Source organism: Garra rufa, chromosome 7 (genome assembly GCF_049309525.1).
Source record: "Garra rufa chromosome 7, GarRuf1.0, whole genome shotgun sequence".
Taxonomy (NCBI): Eukaryota; Metazoa; Chordata; class Actinopteri; order Cypriniformes; family Cyprinidae; genus Garra; species Garra rufa.
In genome coordinates, this window is record NC_133367.1 from 24,607,599 (window position 1) to 24,626,821 (window position 19,223).

The following is a 19,223-nucleotide window of genomic DNA, read 5'->3' on the forward strand; positions in this document are numbered from 1 at the left end:
ACCATGGCCAATTTCAAGCTAGCAATGCACAATATCCCCTGTAGTTTGTTGTCACAATGATTAACTGAAAACAGATTCAGGACTGTATGCAGAGGCTCAAAGTTGGGACAACGTCGCCCCCTAACTTACAAAATATATCTGAACCATAAGGAACTACCAGGAAATGGTTTCCTTTGCAATATGGGAACTTGGGGGTTATTATTAGATGTATTAGTGATCTAATATAATACTCCAGTGATTAGACTTCCACAATATGCAATCTCTTGCTCTTTTGACATTTAAAAGTCATGTAAAAAGTGCATTTATTTATAACGGCTTATTAAAAACCACAGTCCTCCTACGCCATGCGAGTCAAGCTCTGAATAATCAAGATGTATTGAGCAATTGGCCAGAGGACATGATGGTAATGCCATCTGTTTGCCCAGTTTAGTAATGCAAAACATCTCAAAACTGTAACCAAGTTGAAGTCAAAAGTTTACATACACCTTGGAGAATTTGCAAAATGTTAACTTTAGCAAAATAAAATGAATCATACAAAATGTTATTTTTTATTTAGTACTGGCCTGAATACAAATTCACAAGAGAAAACAATAGTTAAATTTGTAAAAATTACCCTGTTCAAAGGTTTACATACACTTGATTCTTTGTACTGTTGTTATCTTAATGATCCACAGCTGTTTTTTTTTTAGTGCTAGTTGTTCACCAGTCCATTGTTTGTCCTAAACAGTTAAATTGCCTGTTGTTCTTCACAAAAAGTCGTTCAGGTCCCACAAATTATTTGGTTTCTCAGCATTTTTGTGTTTTTGAAACCTTTCCAACAATGACTGTATTATTTTGAGCTCCATCTTTTCAGATTGAGGACAAATGAGGGACTCTTATGCAACTATTACAGAAGGTTCAAATGCTCACTGATGCTTCAGAAGGAAAATGATGCATTAAGATCCAAGGGGTGAAAACTTTGTGGAAGATGGATCTCAAAATCACATCTTTGTTGGAAAGGGTTCAAATACACAAAAGGCTGAACAACCAAAGAAACTGTGGGACCTAAAGGACATTTCTAAAGAACAGCAGGCAGTTTAACTATTCAGGACGAACAAGGGACTCATGAACAACTACCACTAACCAAAAAAAACAACAACAGGCATTGATCATTTAGGTAAAAACACAATATTAAGTATCAAGTGTATGTAAACTTTTGAACAAGGTAATTTTTTTTATAAACTCAACTATTATTTTCTCTTGTGGGCTATATGCACCTTTTATGTGAAATATCTTATTCAGGTCAATACTAAATAAAAAACATGATCAACATGCATATTCTGCAAGGTGTATGTAAAGTTTTGACTTCAACTGTATATATTACATTCTAGCATTTTTTTCTGAAAATGTAAAAATGTGCTTGCTTTCTTGGCATTCAATTTCTCTAAAAATACTTAAGACTAAGAGCGCCACCTAGAGGCAACACAATACTAGCATATGCATCATAAGAAAACAAGAGTACCTCCACTTAAAGAAAACTCCACAATTAATTTATTGAAACACGTCAAAAACAAGTGAACATCAAGTTTCATTTTAGGTTTCATTTTAGCAAAACATTCCTGAGCATTCACCAAGTGTACAACAGAAATGACTAAAATCTAGATGTGGAATGGAGAAAAAAAAAAACAAAAATTGAAATAAAATCTCTATCTTTACACAATGTAACCAATTTTATGTTCGTCTTTACACCATGAAAAGAAAAGTGGACTTAAAAAATACAGAAAGCTTGATTGGCAATGTACAAGCTGCACAGTTTCTTTACACTCAACAGGTACACAAGGGAAGAGGTTTTATGTTAATAGCGTCGACCAAAGGCTCCGCCCCCCTGCATTCCGCTGCCTTGCATCATCTGATTCGGTCGGTTTAAAGCTCCAGAGAGTGACTGGGACGTCCCTGTCTGCATGTATGCACCTCGGCTGCAAAGGAGACAAATAAGTATGTTTCAGGTGCAACAGAAGAAAACTTATAATTTACCCATGATAGGTCAATCCCCCTACCTTGCCATTCCACCTCGTGCCATGTGACCCTGTCCCGGGACCCCTCGGTCTGCTCCTAATAAGAAAGGTTGTAAATCAGAAGGATGGAGAACATGCAACCTTTTCTGAACTTGAAGAGAAAGTTCACTCAAAAATGAAAATTACCCCATGATTTACTCGCCTCCAAACCATATTTTCAGACAAATACAATCATAAAACCGACCAGAGAAGGTCACACCTAGGATGGCTCGAGAGAAAGTAAATCATTTTCATTTCAATTTTCATTTTTGGGTGAGCCATCCCTTTAAAAGATGTTTAACAAACAAACCTTGCCAATTTCTGTCCCCGTCCATTTTGCGTCCAGGCTCCCAGTCTCTGTTGTCACGACTTAAAAAAGAAAGCAGGACAAAATAATTGAACAAAGAAAGGTCTAGACCATTTGATGAAGGAGCACAGCTGACTAGATGAGGGAAAAACAACTTACCCGCCTGGCACCGGCCTCGAAGGATTTATTCCACGCTTGTCGTATCCGCCAGCCCAATTGTCACGATTGTCCCTGCCATGTCTGTCCCGATCTGAAAAGTGCTGTGAATGGAGAAAACAGGATGAGATGCCATTCAAAACCTTAGGATATAATTTAATTATAGCTGCAAGCAGCGATGATGGGCCCAAGCCACCAGCACAATAGAAAAACTGCACTTTTCTTACCTGGTTGTCTCGGTCTGCTGGCATCCCACCTCGGTTGTCTCTCCTATCCGAAAAGGGAAGTAAATGATTACAGTATAGTAGCAAAATATAGACAAATGTCCAGATATTTAGACAAAAGCTGATGTTACCTTTCCATCATTATGTCATCCTGATAGCGGCTTCGGTCTCTATGGTCAAAGTCTTGGTACCGATCTTGGCGTCCAAAATCTGATCGTCCAAAGCGATCATCCACTGCCATTCTCTTCACCTGCCAGTCGTCTTTTCTGTACATTCATAAGAGGAAACGGTCAATATTGGATAAATCCAGACACTCCCACATGGTCAAAACTGACAAATCAAGATGCTCCTAGTCAGTGAATAGTTAGAAGTTGGTTGAGGAAACCTTGTCTTTTACTGGTTTCACAAGTGCTCAACTGTTTGGCAACTCTACCCTATGCATACCTGCCATCCATGTCGTAAGGCCTCTTCACGGGACGTCGATCCTGTTCAAAGCGTAGCTGTTCCTGTTGTCGCCTTAGCTCCTCCCTCTCACGATGAATGCGCTCCTGTTCACGCCGCCGCTCATACTCTATTCTAAGACGTTCACGCTCCAGAAACTCACGCTCCATGCGATCTGCATTTAGTCGCTGCTTCTCCACCTCCAGCCAGTTGCGCTTCCTCATCAACCTCTCCTTTTCTTCACGCTCCCGGAAGAGGCGGATGCGCTCTCGCTCCGAACGGCTGTCGCGGTCTCGCTCACTGGAATGTAATTAGACAAATTAAGAATTCAGTGAGAAAACTGCGAAGTTGATCAAGGTTAGATTAGGTCTAGGACAGGGGTGCCCAAACTTGGTCCTGGAGGACCAGTGTCCTGCAGTGTTTAGTTCCAACTCCAGTTAGACACACCTAAACCAGCAAATCAATCTCCTATTAGGCATACTAGAAACTTCCCAGCAGGTGTGTTGAGGCAAGTTGGATCTAAACTCTGAAGGACATCAGCCCCCCAAGACAGAGTTTGGGAACCCCTGGTCTAGCTGAAGGTGATGATGGGAGGTAGTAGTTACCCAGAGTGTCTGCGTCTCTCCACCTCTCTAATCTCTCGTTCCCTTTGCCTTTGACGCTCCCTCTCTCTTTGCTCTTTGATTTGGTCAAAAGACAAAATGTCCTTCCTTTCTTTGCTGGAGGACGTACGGTCACGACTCTTGGTGCTCTAAAACAAAAATTGGTCTTACACTTCAACACTTCTAAACCACAGAACAGTTGGATTTAAAACGGTTCCAATTTTGATACATACTCGTTCTTTGCTTTTTGTTTTCAAGCTGATGACTGGCTCTCCTTTTGACTTGTCCATCACGACAGTCCTCTCTCCTCCTTGTTCTGTAACGGCAAAATTAAACCATTAAGATCTGGAAACCTTAGAATAAAGTTCACCAAATGAAAATTGATCATGAATTATTTACTTCTAAACCCGTAAGACCTTTGTTCATCTCTGTAACACAAATTAAGATACTTGATGAAATTTGAGCTTTCTGATCCTGCTTAGACAGCAACGGAACTACAGAAAGCTTCCTGTTTTTATCAAAAATATCTTAACATGTGTCCAGAAGATGAACAAAGGTCTTACAGGTTTGGAACGACATGAGGGTGAGTAATTAATGACAGAATTTTCATTTTTGGGTGAACTAACCCTTTAAGGTAGTAACAAATGTGAATACAAGCTAATCTTTTTACCTTTTCCATCAGAGATTTCAGACTTCTCATCTTTGTTTTCAGTTCTGCAAGGATGAATCCATATGATGAGATTGTTAGTTACATGGCATTGGCATTAGAGATGTCTTCAAATACTATTGATCTACCACTTACTAGTGCTGGGCGATATGGAAAAATCATGTATCACGATATGGATTATTTTATATCACGATAACGATATATATCACGATATACCAAAATAAAGTACGTTTTCAGTTATTCTCTGAAAAGTTTGACAAAAATATCATTACATAATTTTTTTGCAACATTATTTTTATTCGTTATTTGAAGTGGCATTTAACTGAACTGTCACAAATGAGAAAAATACATTTTAGCGCAGCAATATAAATGTATCAAATGACAACAGGTGTGGTGGAGGTAGAGCTAAAGTAGCCTTCACATTTTTTATCCACATCATAGTTAAATAGTATTATCAAAATAAACTATTTTTTTTATTAAAATGCACAGCCATTTCAAGTTTCTGAGCAGAAAAGCACTCAATTATAAAAAAGTATCACGCCTGTTTCACACATACTCCGTCTGCAGTCCGTGTGCGTTGCGTATGCGGTGCAGAGGCAGCACGGACTCGTTTTGCTTTCACACAGAACGCGTTTGCAGTCCGTTCCTGATCCGCGGGTGTTTACCACAAACACACCATTTATCCGTTATTTTAATTTCAAATCCAAACGTGCTTTTTCAGCATTGGGATACTCTTTTATCACAGTACACTAATACAATAATACTTGACATATTCACGTTTAAACTCAACGTATTATAAACAACGTAGGCTATTATTCAATGCACTTGACTTCTAGATTTGTATATTAAATTGCTCAAGCAAGTTGCAACACATTTAAACACAGCATAGCTTCCTTTTTATATTGAAATTGGGCCATCACAAATATTTTAAATTAAAACTTACCACAGACAAGCAGTCGGCTCCCTGTGCCTTTCTTTGGTATTAAATCTTTATTAAAAAACATACTTTAAAGAACTTCTCTACCTGGACAAGTGCATCTATTATGTTGCCTTGTTTATTTAAAACTGCACTATTTTAAACCTAGCCAAAAAGCCACGTGTTGACTGTGAAACACAGTAGACTGCATTTATATGCATTTATGGTACATTTCCGTGTCAATCCATGTTCATTTTTACAGCGAACAATGCGCTGTCACTTTAATCCAGCGCATGCAGCGCAGCAAAAACAGACTCTGTGCCGAAAGGATCGCTCCACTGCTGCAAAAGCACCGCTTCTGGAACGTACTACCGGACAGCAACCGCGTGCAGTGTGAACGATCTGATCCGTTAACATGGGTGCGGAAAAAAATACGCAACGCATACGCACTGCAGACAAAGTATGTGTGAAACAGGCGTCAGCGTCGGGCGCGGAAACAGTCTTTTGGCAGAGTTTGCACATGACTGTCTTCTGCTCCGTGTCGGAGCTCTTGAAGCCAAAATGCAACAAAATCACTGACGTACCCACGTGTCGGTAAAAGTACTTCTTGTCTGCTGCCTGCATAGCAGTTTCAGTTTGTTGTTGCGACTCCGGGCATTCATCTTCAACCTCTTGCGTCTCCATCTTTAGGCTAAGCACTCACGAGTTAAAGCATGTCGCACTCGCAACAACGTAAAGCGTCACGTCGCACAAGACGGAGTTTCTTTGTGAAAAAGTTCGTTTTTATTCTTGATTATCACTTATAGGGTAGAGTATGCATTGCACACCAACAAGACACTATCATACATTTGTCATAGCCTATTTAATGCAATATTTTCTTTAGTAATTGATAAAATTAGGTTAGAGACGAGACGATAGAAACGATAGAAGAGAAATAGGACGATAGACACTTTTCTATCGTCCCCACGATATATATCGTCATATCGCCCAGCACTACCACTTACTTTTCTGTCTTGGAGTCCGAGGAGTGTCTTCTGTCATTGCCAGACTTTTTGGTATCGCTTTTATCACCAGGTTTCTTTCCGGCAGGCTCGTTCTTGGCCTAAATACAGATACAGATCAATAAACTGGCTTTGACTACATCAATAATGTTGAAAGCCACCCAACTCTGATGCACTGATGCCAACTTAAAATCGAAAGTTTAGAAACAAAGGCTCTTACACACTAGAGAAGGCTTTTGGGGGATTTAAGTCAGGTCAGTTTGAAATAAAACAGGAATAAAGGAAGTTGGATGCCCATATGCAGAAATAGTCATTTGGTGAATAAGACCCTCGTAGTTATCTCAAGTGTGTTACATACTTTTTACCCACAAATGCTTGTTTTACACTAGCTCTGAGATATGCATCCAGTACTTCATGCATTACTTAATTACACAAAATTGAGGAAATTGTAATTCTGGAGTGAACTAACTCTTTAATAATAAACTAAACCACATACCCTTTCAACTGAAATCATCCGACCATGCAGTTCGGTTCTGTGCAGATGGCTGATGCACTTTGTGGCCTCCTCAGTAGAGCACATTGTAACAAACCCATAGCAGCGAGCACCTGGGCTTCGGGCGTTTGTTACGACTTTAGCACCAACAACCTGCAAGCAGTAACAAATAAGGTTCAGGACAACATCCAACCCAAGAATAACAAGCACCAATGGTTTTCTAATATTTGCAGACCTTGCCATATTTGCTGAACAGGTTCTTCAGATCTGTCGCTCTGGTGGTTGAAGAGAGTCCACTGACCCAGAGGTTCCTTCCACTAGCAGCTGCGCTACCTGATAGGGCAATAAAATCAATTTCTTGTTTTAAAGGTTGTATCAGCGATTTCTAGCCTAAAACATAAAGTGTCAATTTCAGCTGACCTTTCTTCACGATCCGCTCGCTGCTTGCCCCATAAATTGTCTGTGAAAAAACCGCGTCTCTCTGGTCAAACCAATCCAATCTGACGCTGATTGGTTGGAACACTGTTTATCTATCTGTGGAAAGGTTGGTAGTGCCGATTGTTTTTTTGGCATATCTCGGACCCTAGGCTGACCAGAGAGACGTGGTTTTTTCACAGACAATTTATGGGGCAGGCAGCGAGCGGATCGTGATGAAAGGTCAGCTGAATTTGACACTTTATGTTTCAGGCTAGAAATCGCTGATACAACCTTTAAGGGGACATTGGATGGCCATTTTCCACAAGTTATTAAGATTCTTAAGGGTCTTCAAGAAATGTCAGCACCATACTTTGGTTAAAATTCCTCAATGGTTGTGTGGTTGTGTTGTCTCCTTAAATGATAATGAACTACTGCTCATCCCAACCCTCTCTTCCATTTCGTGTATTCGGTGGCGCGTTACCATCAAAAACAATATGATTTGCAAACTATCATTTCAGACCAGGACTCGGTGCGTGGACTGCAATCATTTGACTTGGATCACAACTTTGCTTATCACAAATTATTTGATGTAAATCAGGACTTCAAATCATGAAATGATTCTCGAACCCATTCTGATATAAATCAAATGATTTGCGATATTCTCTCGGAAGTCCCAATCTGAATCAAATGATTTGCAATATGCTGAGTTCCGATCTAAATCAAATGATTTGCAGTATGTGATTAAATTGGTCATTTTGCGATGCAATGGTTTAACTCAGCGGTTCTCAAACGAGTCTTCAACGTCTGTGAAATTACCACATCAAATGAGACGTGCAAACATGGATGCAGTTATGAAGCCGCTTCATCCAAGACAGGGCAGGTGCGTTGCTAGACCCTTTTTACTGGGGCACGTGCCCCAGTGAAAATCTGCTGTGCCCCAGTAAAATCTCAAGGTTTGAGTTATAATTTACTTTGATAATCCCGAAATAAAGACATTAAACTATATGCAACAACTGAATTGACGCTTCTAAAAGCAACGCAGTTTAATGGAAGACAATGCACGCAGAAATGCCCGTGTGCGTCTGTGTATTTAACGGCAACGCGCACGTCGTGCGGCCTTTTGCGCAGAAGTACTTGGTTACACAAGTTTGTATAGGTAATTATGTTGTAAATGCATTTGTCAAGCAGTTTGTGATGCATTTTGGAAACAGGAAATGAGCGCCTGATCTAAAGCGCCACCTGGCCCGTTCTCGAAGACTTACTTTTAGTCATTATTTGCAGGGTTCTTGCACCATTTTAAAAGTAAAATTTAATGCTTTTTAAGACCTTTTTAAGACCTCAACAAATATAATTTAAGACCAAAAAATTTAATAATTTCTTTGGAATAGGCTACTCAATTTATTGCCTACTAAAATGAACATGGCAGGGGAACATGGCAGCAATCATAACACTGATTTTGAGTCACGGATCGGATCATTTTTCGGATCAGCAAAAAACAAACAAAACAAAAATAAAGTTTGTTTTTTTTACTAATTACTGAATGCTTTAAGTACTTCTAATTCTAATCAACAGCAAAAACTACTAGCTGAACTAATAAAGTCAGTAACAAAACAAGAAGAATTACACAAATGACAAGTGTAGATGAATACAACAAAGTTACTAATAAAATCAATAACCCTAGTATTCAGGTGCGGAGATTTAATAATTAATTGTAAATAACTAATGCTTCTCACTGCAGGTATTTATAGGATGCTGTCTCTTTAAGGCCTAATGCACGTACCGAATACTGGCGCACATCTCTTTCTCAGCTGTTTCGCTTCACTGAAGACATAACCGACTGTGTTTACCAGAAGAACAAAATGGGTATTTAGACATGACTCTGTATGTATGTTTCCGTTCAAATAGAAGTTAAAGAGGAATCAATCTGTGTGAATCGCGCCTCTCTCTCTCTGTGTGTGTGCGCGTGCTCGCTGTGTGCGACAGCGGTAAAAATAAAAAAAATAAGAAATCATTGTGCGTGTTCCCTTTTTAAATTGTTTGAATTGGTAAATTGGCAAGACAAAACGTGCTAATTATAAACTTACTCTATGATGGTTAAACTTAACAGTTAATCCGCAAATGACATGCGTGCCAAACCGTGGGGGTTGGTCATCACGGATCTGTTGCACAGCTAGCAATGTACACTTTCCTATCTTTGCATTTTGAACCTCACCTCGACAACCTCATAATGGCAGCACGCAGGTGCAGACCGACGTCAGTGTCTGTAGCCGACCTACCGTAATAAGCTAATAAATCACGGAGAATGTCATTTCACTCCTGTTTCACACATACTACTAAATTAATCAACTATTAGATGTTTTACGGTGGACCACTGTGCTTCCCTATCGTCATTAAGCACACCGGCTGAAAATTTAATACCTACAGCAACTTTACGGTAAATTTAAGACAATTTAAGACCTTAATTTCCCGGATTTTAATTTAAGACATTTTAAGACTTTAAGGACCCGCGGGAACCCTGGGGTAGCACACATATTCTGAAAATGCCTTCAGCAGAATTCAAATTAGCCATTTTAATCTAGATTAATCTAGATTAATTCCAAGATTTAATCTAGATTAAAAAAAATTAATCTATGCCCACCCCTAATAAATACATTTTAAATTCACATCTCGAACGCTTTAATGACCGTCAAATGGAACATATACACTCGCTTTGAACTAATGAATAATGGCGGAATATCCTGTGATGTCCACTTTGAAGGGCAGTAACGTTGGAATAGAACAAACGTCTGACGCGATACGTGAAACACACAAAATGTGCAGAGCAGGGGGGCGCAAGGACTGGATTTGAGAACCGCTGGTTTAACTGATTCAGAGTTTCGAAAAGCTGTTTCACCCATCACTAGGTGCTTGTTAAAATATTACAAGTCCAAGTTTGAAAATTAATGGCTCTTTAAATATATCCAGTGAATCGCTTACAAGGTATATAGAGGAATCATGGAGTTAAATTTAATACCTTTTTAAGACTTTAATGCATTTTAAGACCTCATCGCCACGTTAAGTTTTAATTGCATAGGTAACACTTCAACTTACATTTACTATATATTGATTGTAAGATGGCACAACTAAACAGTTTTAGTTTGTGATAACTACTCCTTATTAATGCAACATAAATCAGATGGGTGGGAACAAAGCATTAAATGAGTGACTAACCCAATGTAAGGTTAATTAGAAAGACAAACACGAAACAAGAATTAGACTAATAAACAAAACAATTGACAAAACTTAGTGAAGAGGGAAAATAAAACCGAGTAAACAGGACAATGAGTTGACAGTATATTCAAACAACATATTTGCAACATCATCTCTTATAACTGTCTGCAAACCATAGCTCTTTTGTGGAACACTTCTCATGACGAACACCTGACTGGTCGGTTTACCTGTGATTACAGAGTGTTTGATTTGATGCACCAGAGCAAATCCTTCAAACACAAAGTGTTAGTACTGCACCTGATCAAGACTTGCTCGAAAACTCACATTAGACACTTTCAACATTGAATAAAGCACATAATCAGTACCTGATATTATAATTGACATAGCTTGTGTTGTGGTTCACAAAAAGAAAGCGTTTGTAGAATAATGGCTATAATAATGTAATGGCTAGTTATCGTTTTCCGCAGCATTGGAAAGGAAAGGAGGTGACGTGAGGCCAAGTATGGTGACCCATACTAGGAATTTGTGCTCTGCATTTAACCCATCCAAGTGCACACACAGTAGTGAACACACACACACCGTGAACACACACCCGGAGGAGTGGGCAGCAATTGCTGCGGCGCCCGGGGAGCAGTTGGGGGTTCGGTGCCTTGCTCAAGGGACTCACCTCAGTCGTGGTAGTGAAGAGAGTGCTGTACATTCACTCCCCCCACCTACAATCCCTGCCGGACCTGGGACTCGAACCCGCAACCTTTGGGTTACAAGTCCGACTCTCTAACCATTAGGCCATGGCTGCCCCCAAAAAAATTGCGTACGCCTACACTTTCATGCAGCAGTTCAGTCAGTCAGTGAGTGTGGTAACAGATGACGTCAAATCTAGCGGGACTCCATAAATAAACTACATAGAATCCCACTATTCACCTACGCAATGATTCAATTTAGGCAAACTTTAGCATACAACCTCTTTGGACAAATATAGCCTACATAATGAAAAGACGATATTTAATTTAAATTTGAATACCTTGGGAAAATGGCATTTAAGATTTATTTTTGATACTTTAAGGGCCTTAATTTTCTTTAAAATGATTGATCAACTTTTAATACTTTTTGAGACCCCACGGACACCCTGACTTAAAATGAATGCTCAAAGTCATCAGTTTGAATCAAGAGTGGATTCAGTGCAAATAACTCAATGGATTTGGTTCATTTGTTCTTCTTTTCACGTCTTCAGCCATGTTTACACAACACTGTCAATTCTACAGATGCCATGAAAGAACCTTTTTTTGTTTAAATGGTTCCATAAAGAACCTTTAACATCTGAAGAACCTTTCTGTTGTACAAAAGGTACTTTGTGGCGGAAGAAGGTTCTTTAGATTATAAAAAGGTGAGAAAGAGTTGGTTCTTTAAAGAACCTTTAACTGAATGGTTCATTGTGGAACCAAAAATGGTTCTTCCGTGGCATCGCTGTGAGGAACCTTTTAAGATTGTACTACTGGTTTAGCATTGACTGACATTAACTGAAATAAGAGGAAAAAAGTGTAATTATTTTTAAATAATTGCATGAAATATTAAACACTTATTTCAAGATACATTGTCTTTCAATAATTCAAGCACGTTTACCTATTTTCAAGGGTTTCCCAGGCCTTAAATTTAAAAAAAGTCAAATTCAAGCATTTAATCACCTTGTACAAACCCTGTGTTTAGAAAAACAAAACAGCTCGATTATTAAGACCGTTTCGGTTTTTGGGCATTGAAAAGAAATTGTGAATGGATTTATATCATGCAGGGTGTTTTTGGTTTTCCCCCCCCTTCCGATGTCTCCTTAAAAACTGTGCACCCACCTTTATCATCTTTCGAGTCAGGCTTGCTTGAGGTATCCTCATCACCACTAGAGAAAAACAAAACAGCATTATGAGAAATTGAATGGGCAGTTTAAAAGCGATCATCAGTGTTGATCAACAAATACCCACCTAGTGAGGACAAACAACCTCAGGCAATGAACAAAGATTTGGATACTACAACTTGAATAGTCATGTGAAGCCCAATTACATTAAACATACCTTGGACTAAGACGGCAAACCAAAATTCTGGTACATTACTTTTTGAAGGTAGAAAAGAAATGACAAAAAAAAAAAATAAATAAATAAAAATATGGTAGACGAAATGCGCAGTCGATTACACCTCCCAAGAGCACCCATACTTGTTAACAAAGGAGCCAATGAAACAGAGAAAGCCATTGTTCTAGTAGACAGAAAACAACAAACCTCTTTTTCTGATCATCACCCTCTACAGAGGACTCTTTCACTTCTGTAGACTCAGCAGGTTCAGTCTTCTTGCATTCCTCGACTGCTTCTTCTTTAGGCGCCATTTCCGAATCAACTGCGCTTTCGATATCGTGCAAATCTGTTTCGCTAGCATTAGCGGCCTGAGCAGAAGCGCTCTCTGTGTCCACCAAATTGTCCTCAATGTTCTCTTGCTCCTTGCTTGGCGACTCAATTTCGCTTTGCTTTGATGCATCAACGTCCATTTCACAGGCAGCTGATGGTTCGGCTTCCAAATCGGCGGTCTCCTCGGCGTTAGCGAGGTCCTGCACATTGTCTTCCTCTTTGAGAGAATCCCAGACTGAAGATTTCTCGTCTTCAGTCGGCTCTTCAGTGGTGTCTTCCTTAAGTGGCTCTGATATACAAGACCCGGCTACTTTCTCACTTTCTACGGATTTAACAGGAATAGAATGGCACAGAGTTTAATCACTTCTGAGACATTGCAATGGTTATCGTGGAACTGGACTAGGACGTGGCCCTCTGCTGTCTCATACACAAGCAAAGGCAAGCTACCCTATGAAGAGACTGGAAAAACCAAAGCGGGAACAGACAACAAGCTTCCAGACAACAGGCCATTTCGTTTTCAGTTCACCTGCACCCCGAAGAAGAGGGCAAGCTGTAGGCTGGGGAAAGCCGCAAGACCACATCCAAGTGTCCATCGTCGACTTTAGTACTTGAAGTGTCCGTGATACGGAAGAAGCAGCTTGTGCTGTCTTTACAGGAATTGTGTTTCTTTTGAAACAAGCAAATGGTCCATTAGTGAAATCTCCAATTAACAAACTTTGAGTCCTATAGCGATTTTGCTTCTGCATGATCCAATTCTTCTCATCTTCTCTTCATGGTCTTCTTTAAGCAACCTAGAAACACTAAATTGCATCTGCAACAACCATTTTAACCAACCTATGTGCTAACTGAAACAGATTACTGGCTCTTTACATATGTGCAACTTTATTTAAAAAAAAAGAAGCAGCATTTGAATGATTTTAAATTTAATATGGCTTATAATTTTTCTAAATATTAGCAATGCAGAAAGCCAGTAATCAACTTTGGATTTCCAGTCTCTTATTCCTGAGTAACCTGATACATTTATACTAAAAGGACTTTAAGGCTTCACCCTGACTTTAAGAGCAAGTCCAGACAACACCATACAGTACCTTTTTCGCTCTTTGTGTCCTCGCATCCATGCTCACCATCATCCTCCTGCTAAAGATGGAAAATAAGATGAACAAAAGACACCCATCTACCATCAGAGAAAAAAAAAAAAAAAAAAAATCTCAATTTCTTAAATACCTGACAAGGCGCTTCCTGGTTCTCATCTACTTCTGCATCATTAGCCTCCATTTCCTGAAAGCCAAAGAAAGTGTCACACAATGTGCGATAAGAACAAAACAACAGTATCACTGGCAAATAGCGATGTAACAATATCAATATCATAGGTCTACCCCGCGCACACTCACTAACATAAAATGTCTTTAAAAGTTTGTTTTGGGCCATTATGCTTTGGCACAGTATCTGTTAAACAAACTAAAACCAAAAGCATAGTATGGCTTAATCCAGGAGTTCTCAACTCTGGCCCTCGAGGTCCATTTTCCTGCAGAGTTTAGCTCCAACCCTAATCAAACACACCTGAACAAGCTAATCAAGCTCTTCAACATTACTAGAAAGTTACAGGCAGGTGAGTTAGATCAAGGTTGGAGGTAAACTCGGCAGGAAAGTGGACCTCGAGGGCCAGAGTTGAGAACCTCTGGCTTAATCCCTTCATCATGTCTGTTTTCGCTGTTCAAGCGATCAGCTCGTGATCTGGTGTTTTCCACACCGAATACTGTTTGGGAACGCAACGGCAACAAGTTACGCTTTATTTTTTAGGCAGATGATTACGCCATTTCACTAGATTTGTAGGGAGACGTGGTTTTGTAAGCCTGTTTTCACTGAAGCTAAAAATAAAAACTCTACTGCCGTTTCCGTCAAAATAAAAGCTTAACAGTGTTTGGCTTCTAAAACACCAATGTGAATATAATTTAGACTGAGACAGTATACCACAAATAAAAAGAGGGTTAAGTCCCCTTGAAAGTTTAGGTAAAAGTCAATTTCCTGACTTGTTTCCTGAAATAAGTTTTCTTAGGAACATGGTGTGCATTAGAGAGAAGAATTTACCTTTAAAATGTACAAATCTTTCATTTGTTTAAGTCTTCATTTGTCATTAAAAAACAAAACAATAAATAATGCATCGTGGACTTCATATTGCAATGTTAACGTATCATGAGATTTTTATATCATTACATCTCTAGAATATAACATTTATTGTTTATTAAAAATTATTGTTATTCCTATGACAGTAACAGCCATATGTTGTAAAACAATTGCACTGTGAAATCAATTCAATCAAAAAAGTATATTATTTTTACCTTACACTACAGCAGGGAAATTACAACACTTCTTTCCAAATTTCTTCACTTGAACGATACATTTTAAATTTGGACTACAGTAACGTTACCCATTTAAAGCACTGTCTGACTGTCTCACTACAAATCTGTCATGAAAATAAAGCATTACTGGTGGCCGTTGCATTCCCAAATGCAAGCTAAACTGAAAGCTAGGGCTGTGCAATAAATCGCATGCGATTGTCATGCGTATCTCATCAGTAAAGCCGGTTCTGTGATTAATAGTAAATCTCCATCACGTGCGTACAGATGGCGCGGTATTTAAAACACTGAGCCGTAGATCACTGAAAAGCTACGCAATATCGCGTTCAAAACCGAATGCGATTCATCATAGCTTTTCCGGCTTTACTGATGAGATACGCATGAAAATCGCATGCGATTTATTGCACAGCCCTACTGACAGCACACGGAATAAACAAGTTCACAGCACTAACTTAGCCGTTCTAAGGCACGGAAAACACTGGATCATGAGCTGATCGCCTAAATAAAGTATGCGCATGGCTTTGAAACGCACAGCGAAAACAGACTTGATGAAGGAAATAAACCACATTGGGCGTTCAGTTTTAGTTTGTTCGACAAATACTGTGCCAAAGCATAATGGACCAAAGCACAATTTTAAAGACCTTTTATGTTAGAATCAGATCTTTAAATATATTGTAAAAACTACACTTCTCACCCGGAAGACCTATCATTTCATATCATCATGTGACCACAGTATTATAGTGATACCTAGGGCTGGGCCGATAAACGATATCATATCGAATCACGATAAAATTTATGTTAATAACGATGATAGGCTCTAGACATTTTTTGCTCGATATGGATTAATCTAAGAGCCAATCACACAGCAGAAATATGCGACAACAGCCAATCAGCGTACAGCGTGCGTGTGCACGTCAAAGTACAAAGTTCCTTTCCTACCGCACTTTGCGAAGCAAACTTAACACCAGGACGACAAAAAAAAAAGAGAGGAAGCAGCGACGAAAGTGAAACTAACTTCGAGTTATTATCCAAAGATGTTGAAATTGTCGACAAAAAAGGTAGCACGAATTCCATTATATAAGTGGTTTGACTATCTGAAAAGTGACTCTTAGCTCAGCTGAGAGTTTGGCGCGATTGTTAAAACTGAAACCGAAAGCAAAAAACGCACGCGCATTCAAAAGCAATTTTAATCCCCCCAATGCACGCAAATTAGGCTACATGACATATCTAGGCTGTTATTAGTATGTAGGCTATGATAGGTTGTGTATGTCTATAGCTCTGTATCATGCTTGAAATATCCGTCTCTATTTGCACTTTGAATATTTAGAGAGTAGCCTACTTAGATTATGGCTGAATTGTCTGCACTTAATACGATTAAGAAAGAACCGTGTCGTAATTTTTTGTTATTTATACTGTAGATTGTTTCAAAATGCAGTGGTTGCCTCTAATCTAAATAGCTCAACCTATAATAGAGAAAATAAACAATTGTGTTAATAATAATAATAATAAATAAATAAATAATTGTGTTAAAAATTATGTTTTTACAATAATTTTATGTTTACATTTTGTACATTTACTCTCATTTACCATACTCTGTCACAACTTTTATTTTTTTAATTTATTTTAATAAGTTGTTTTAATTTTTAAGGCCAAATCTGTAATCTGTTTTTGTTAATAAACTATACTTTAAATGTAATTTAATGAACCCTTTCATTTTTGTGGCTTTAGTCATTGTTGGGATACTATTTTAAAGCTGGCAACATCAACAGCTTATATCGAAATATATATCGTTATCGTTCAATATGGGAAAAAAATGATCGAGATTACATTTTTGCCATATCGCCCAGCCCTAGTGATACCACAATATTGATAATACCGTTACGTCCCTACTGGCTAATTTTCAAAACCTCACCTCCTCCACCTCAGATTTATTAATGACAGCTTCAGCAAGATCCTCCGTGTCGTGGTTATTTGCATCATCCTCCCTCAGGTCGCCTGCGTTCTCTTCGTTCGACAAAGTGTCGAGGACATCCTCGTCATATTCGTCTCCATCAGGCTCACCTCCGTTACCCATATCAGCTTCATCCAGGACATTCATGTCCATAATGTCCATCTCATGAAGGTTCTCTGGAATAGCATCCGGGTCCTCCTAAAGGAAGTAAACACAGCAGTTAGTTTTACTAACCCTATGCAAAATACCCAACCTCCATCAACAACTTTACATGACGAAGCACCTGGCCATCAACAGAGTCCTCCTCAAGAGTGCCATCTTCAGGTTCATCGGGTTCATCTTGGCGTTTTCCTGTAGAGAGAATCATAAACTTTGTGAAACACGATAATGTAGTAAATGATGCTGAAACAAGAAGATAAATATTAAACAAACTCGTACCTTTTGGAGTTCGGCGAGGTGTTGTTTTTTTAGGAGTTATGTCCAGGTGTACTATGATCTCATCAGGATTGCCGCCCTCTTCCTCAATGGCCTGAAAGTGAAAGTATGATTTATATTGTCAACTACAAGCAGAAATGTCATCCATTTGCCTATTGTTTAAATCTTCACAACAATCCATCCATTACTGTACAATGACAACCTACACTTCATTCATTGCATATTACGTAACCAATGAATTCAAAACATCTTGCAAAGCAAGTCTGATATCTGTAACCGCCAGACAGCTGTGCATAACAAAACTTGTTAGGAAAGCTTATGAGTTTGACAAATTAACCAAAATAATCCAATGCACATCAGCAAAAACACTGCACAAATCGAGTATAAACAGCACATGTGCTGGCGTAAACGTCCATCCCAGTAACTCTGACCATGCAAAGCATGCTTTTTATTTGAATATAGCAGAGAGTTGCAAAAAAAATTGATATATGAATATATATGGGGTTCTTGCCTTTTTGAGTCTTTCTGAAAGCAAGCTCTTATTGCCGCTGATGTCGAGGTTTCGGCGCTTCAGCTCGGCCTTCAAATCGATCACCCTCAGCTCCGATAATTTGCGAACCCCCGCCTCCACAGGCGCCACATCTGCTGTCGAAGAGTCTGACATGTTTTCAAGTTGTGAGAAGGTAACGGTGGAAGCAGAAGCACGAGTTTTTCTCTCTACCCCGCGCACACTCACGAAATTTTGGACAGAGCGCGATAAACAGCGTTTCTCACTCGAGGCAAAATGGCGCACTCCACTAGTGTTCTACGCATGCGTCTGGCTGGATTTCAGGCGCATGCGCACAGACGTTATCTTAGCTGGGCCGGTTTGACAGAAGTGCGGGTACTTTCCAAGTTGTCGTCTATTCGAAGAAATACATAACAGGTGGGAATAGAAATAGAATAAATATATATAAAAATAGTCTGTTTCGTCAGTTATTCATGGAATTTGACATAAACAGATGATAATTATAAGAACATTTTGAAAAGAGTGAGGGAACCTGATATAATATTCAGCTTTTCTTTCCAAAAATTACATTACTTGGTCTTTTAGTGTTTAAAAGACATCTTGAGTAGTACATTATATAATTAGACATTGCATTTTGTTATCGTTAATTTGATATAATTCGATTTAAATTGCTCATATGCGACCCTGGATCACAAAACCAGTCATAAGAGTCATTATTTTCAAACTGAGTTTTATACAATATACATCATCTGAAAGCTGAATAAATAAGCTTTCCATTGATGTATGTTATGACAATATTTAGCAGCGATACAACAATTTGAAAATCCGGAATCTAAGGGGGCAAAAAAGTCAAAATATTGAGAAAATCCCCTTTAAAGTTGTCCAAATGAAGTTCTTAGCATATTGCTAATCAAAAATTAAGTTTTGATATATTTACAGTAGGAAATTTACATTTATGGAACATGACCTTTATTTAATATCCTAATGATATTTGGCATAAAATAAAAAAAGGTTTAAAAATCAATAAATTTGATCCATGCAATGTATTGTTTAAATTTATTATCAAATTTTGATTGCTAGATATCAGTAGTTTATCAAATATAAATTCATATCCCAGT

The 19,223-nt window shown here is 38.7% G+C and overlaps 1 protein-coding gene across 1 annotated transcript; it reads right to left on the reverse strand.

Annotated features, from left to right (window-relative positions):
- Positions 1-1,507: 1,507 nt before the first annotated feature.
- safb (scaffold attachment factor B) lies at positions 1,508-18,388 on the reverse strand. The gene is made up of 21 exons (XM_073843954.1): positions 18,109-18,388; positions 17,601-17,691; positions 17,446-17,513; positions 17,124-17,360; positions 14,079-14,132; positions 13,943-13,991; positions 12,732-13,176; positions 12,309-12,355; positions 7,076-7,173; positions 6,844-6,993; positions 6,351-6,448; positions 4,434-4,477; positions 3,997-4,079; positions 3,767-3,912; positions 3,165-3,461; positions 2,852-2,986; positions 2,724-2,766; positions 2,500-2,600; positions 2,344-2,402; positions 2,037-2,091; positions 1,508-1,955 (listed from the first exon to the last, which is right to left on the reverse strand). Exons 1-21 carry the CDS (start codon positions 18,259-18,261, stop codon positions 1,835-1,837), a joined length of 2,574 nt encoding a protein of 857 aa, XP_073700055.1. The 5' UTR covers positions 18,262-18,388; the 3' UTR covers positions 1,508-1,834.
- Positions 18,389-19,223: the final 835 nt, after the last annotated feature.

Excerpts from the sequence above, each read along its gene's own strand:
- safb (XM_073843954.1), bottom strand. The coding sequence starts at position 18,261 with ATGTCAGACTCTTCGACAGCAGATGTGGCGCCTGTGGAGGCGGGGGTT. Across the intron at positions 17,361-17,445 it reads AGGACTCTGTTGATGGCCAG|GAGGACCCGGATGCTATTCC; the intron begins GTGCTTCGTCAT and ends TACTTCCTTTAG. Across the intron at positions 6,449-6,843 it reads GGATGATTTCAGTTGAAAGG|GCCAAGAACGAGCCTGCCGG; the intron begins GTATGTGGTTTA and ends ATCTGTATTTAG.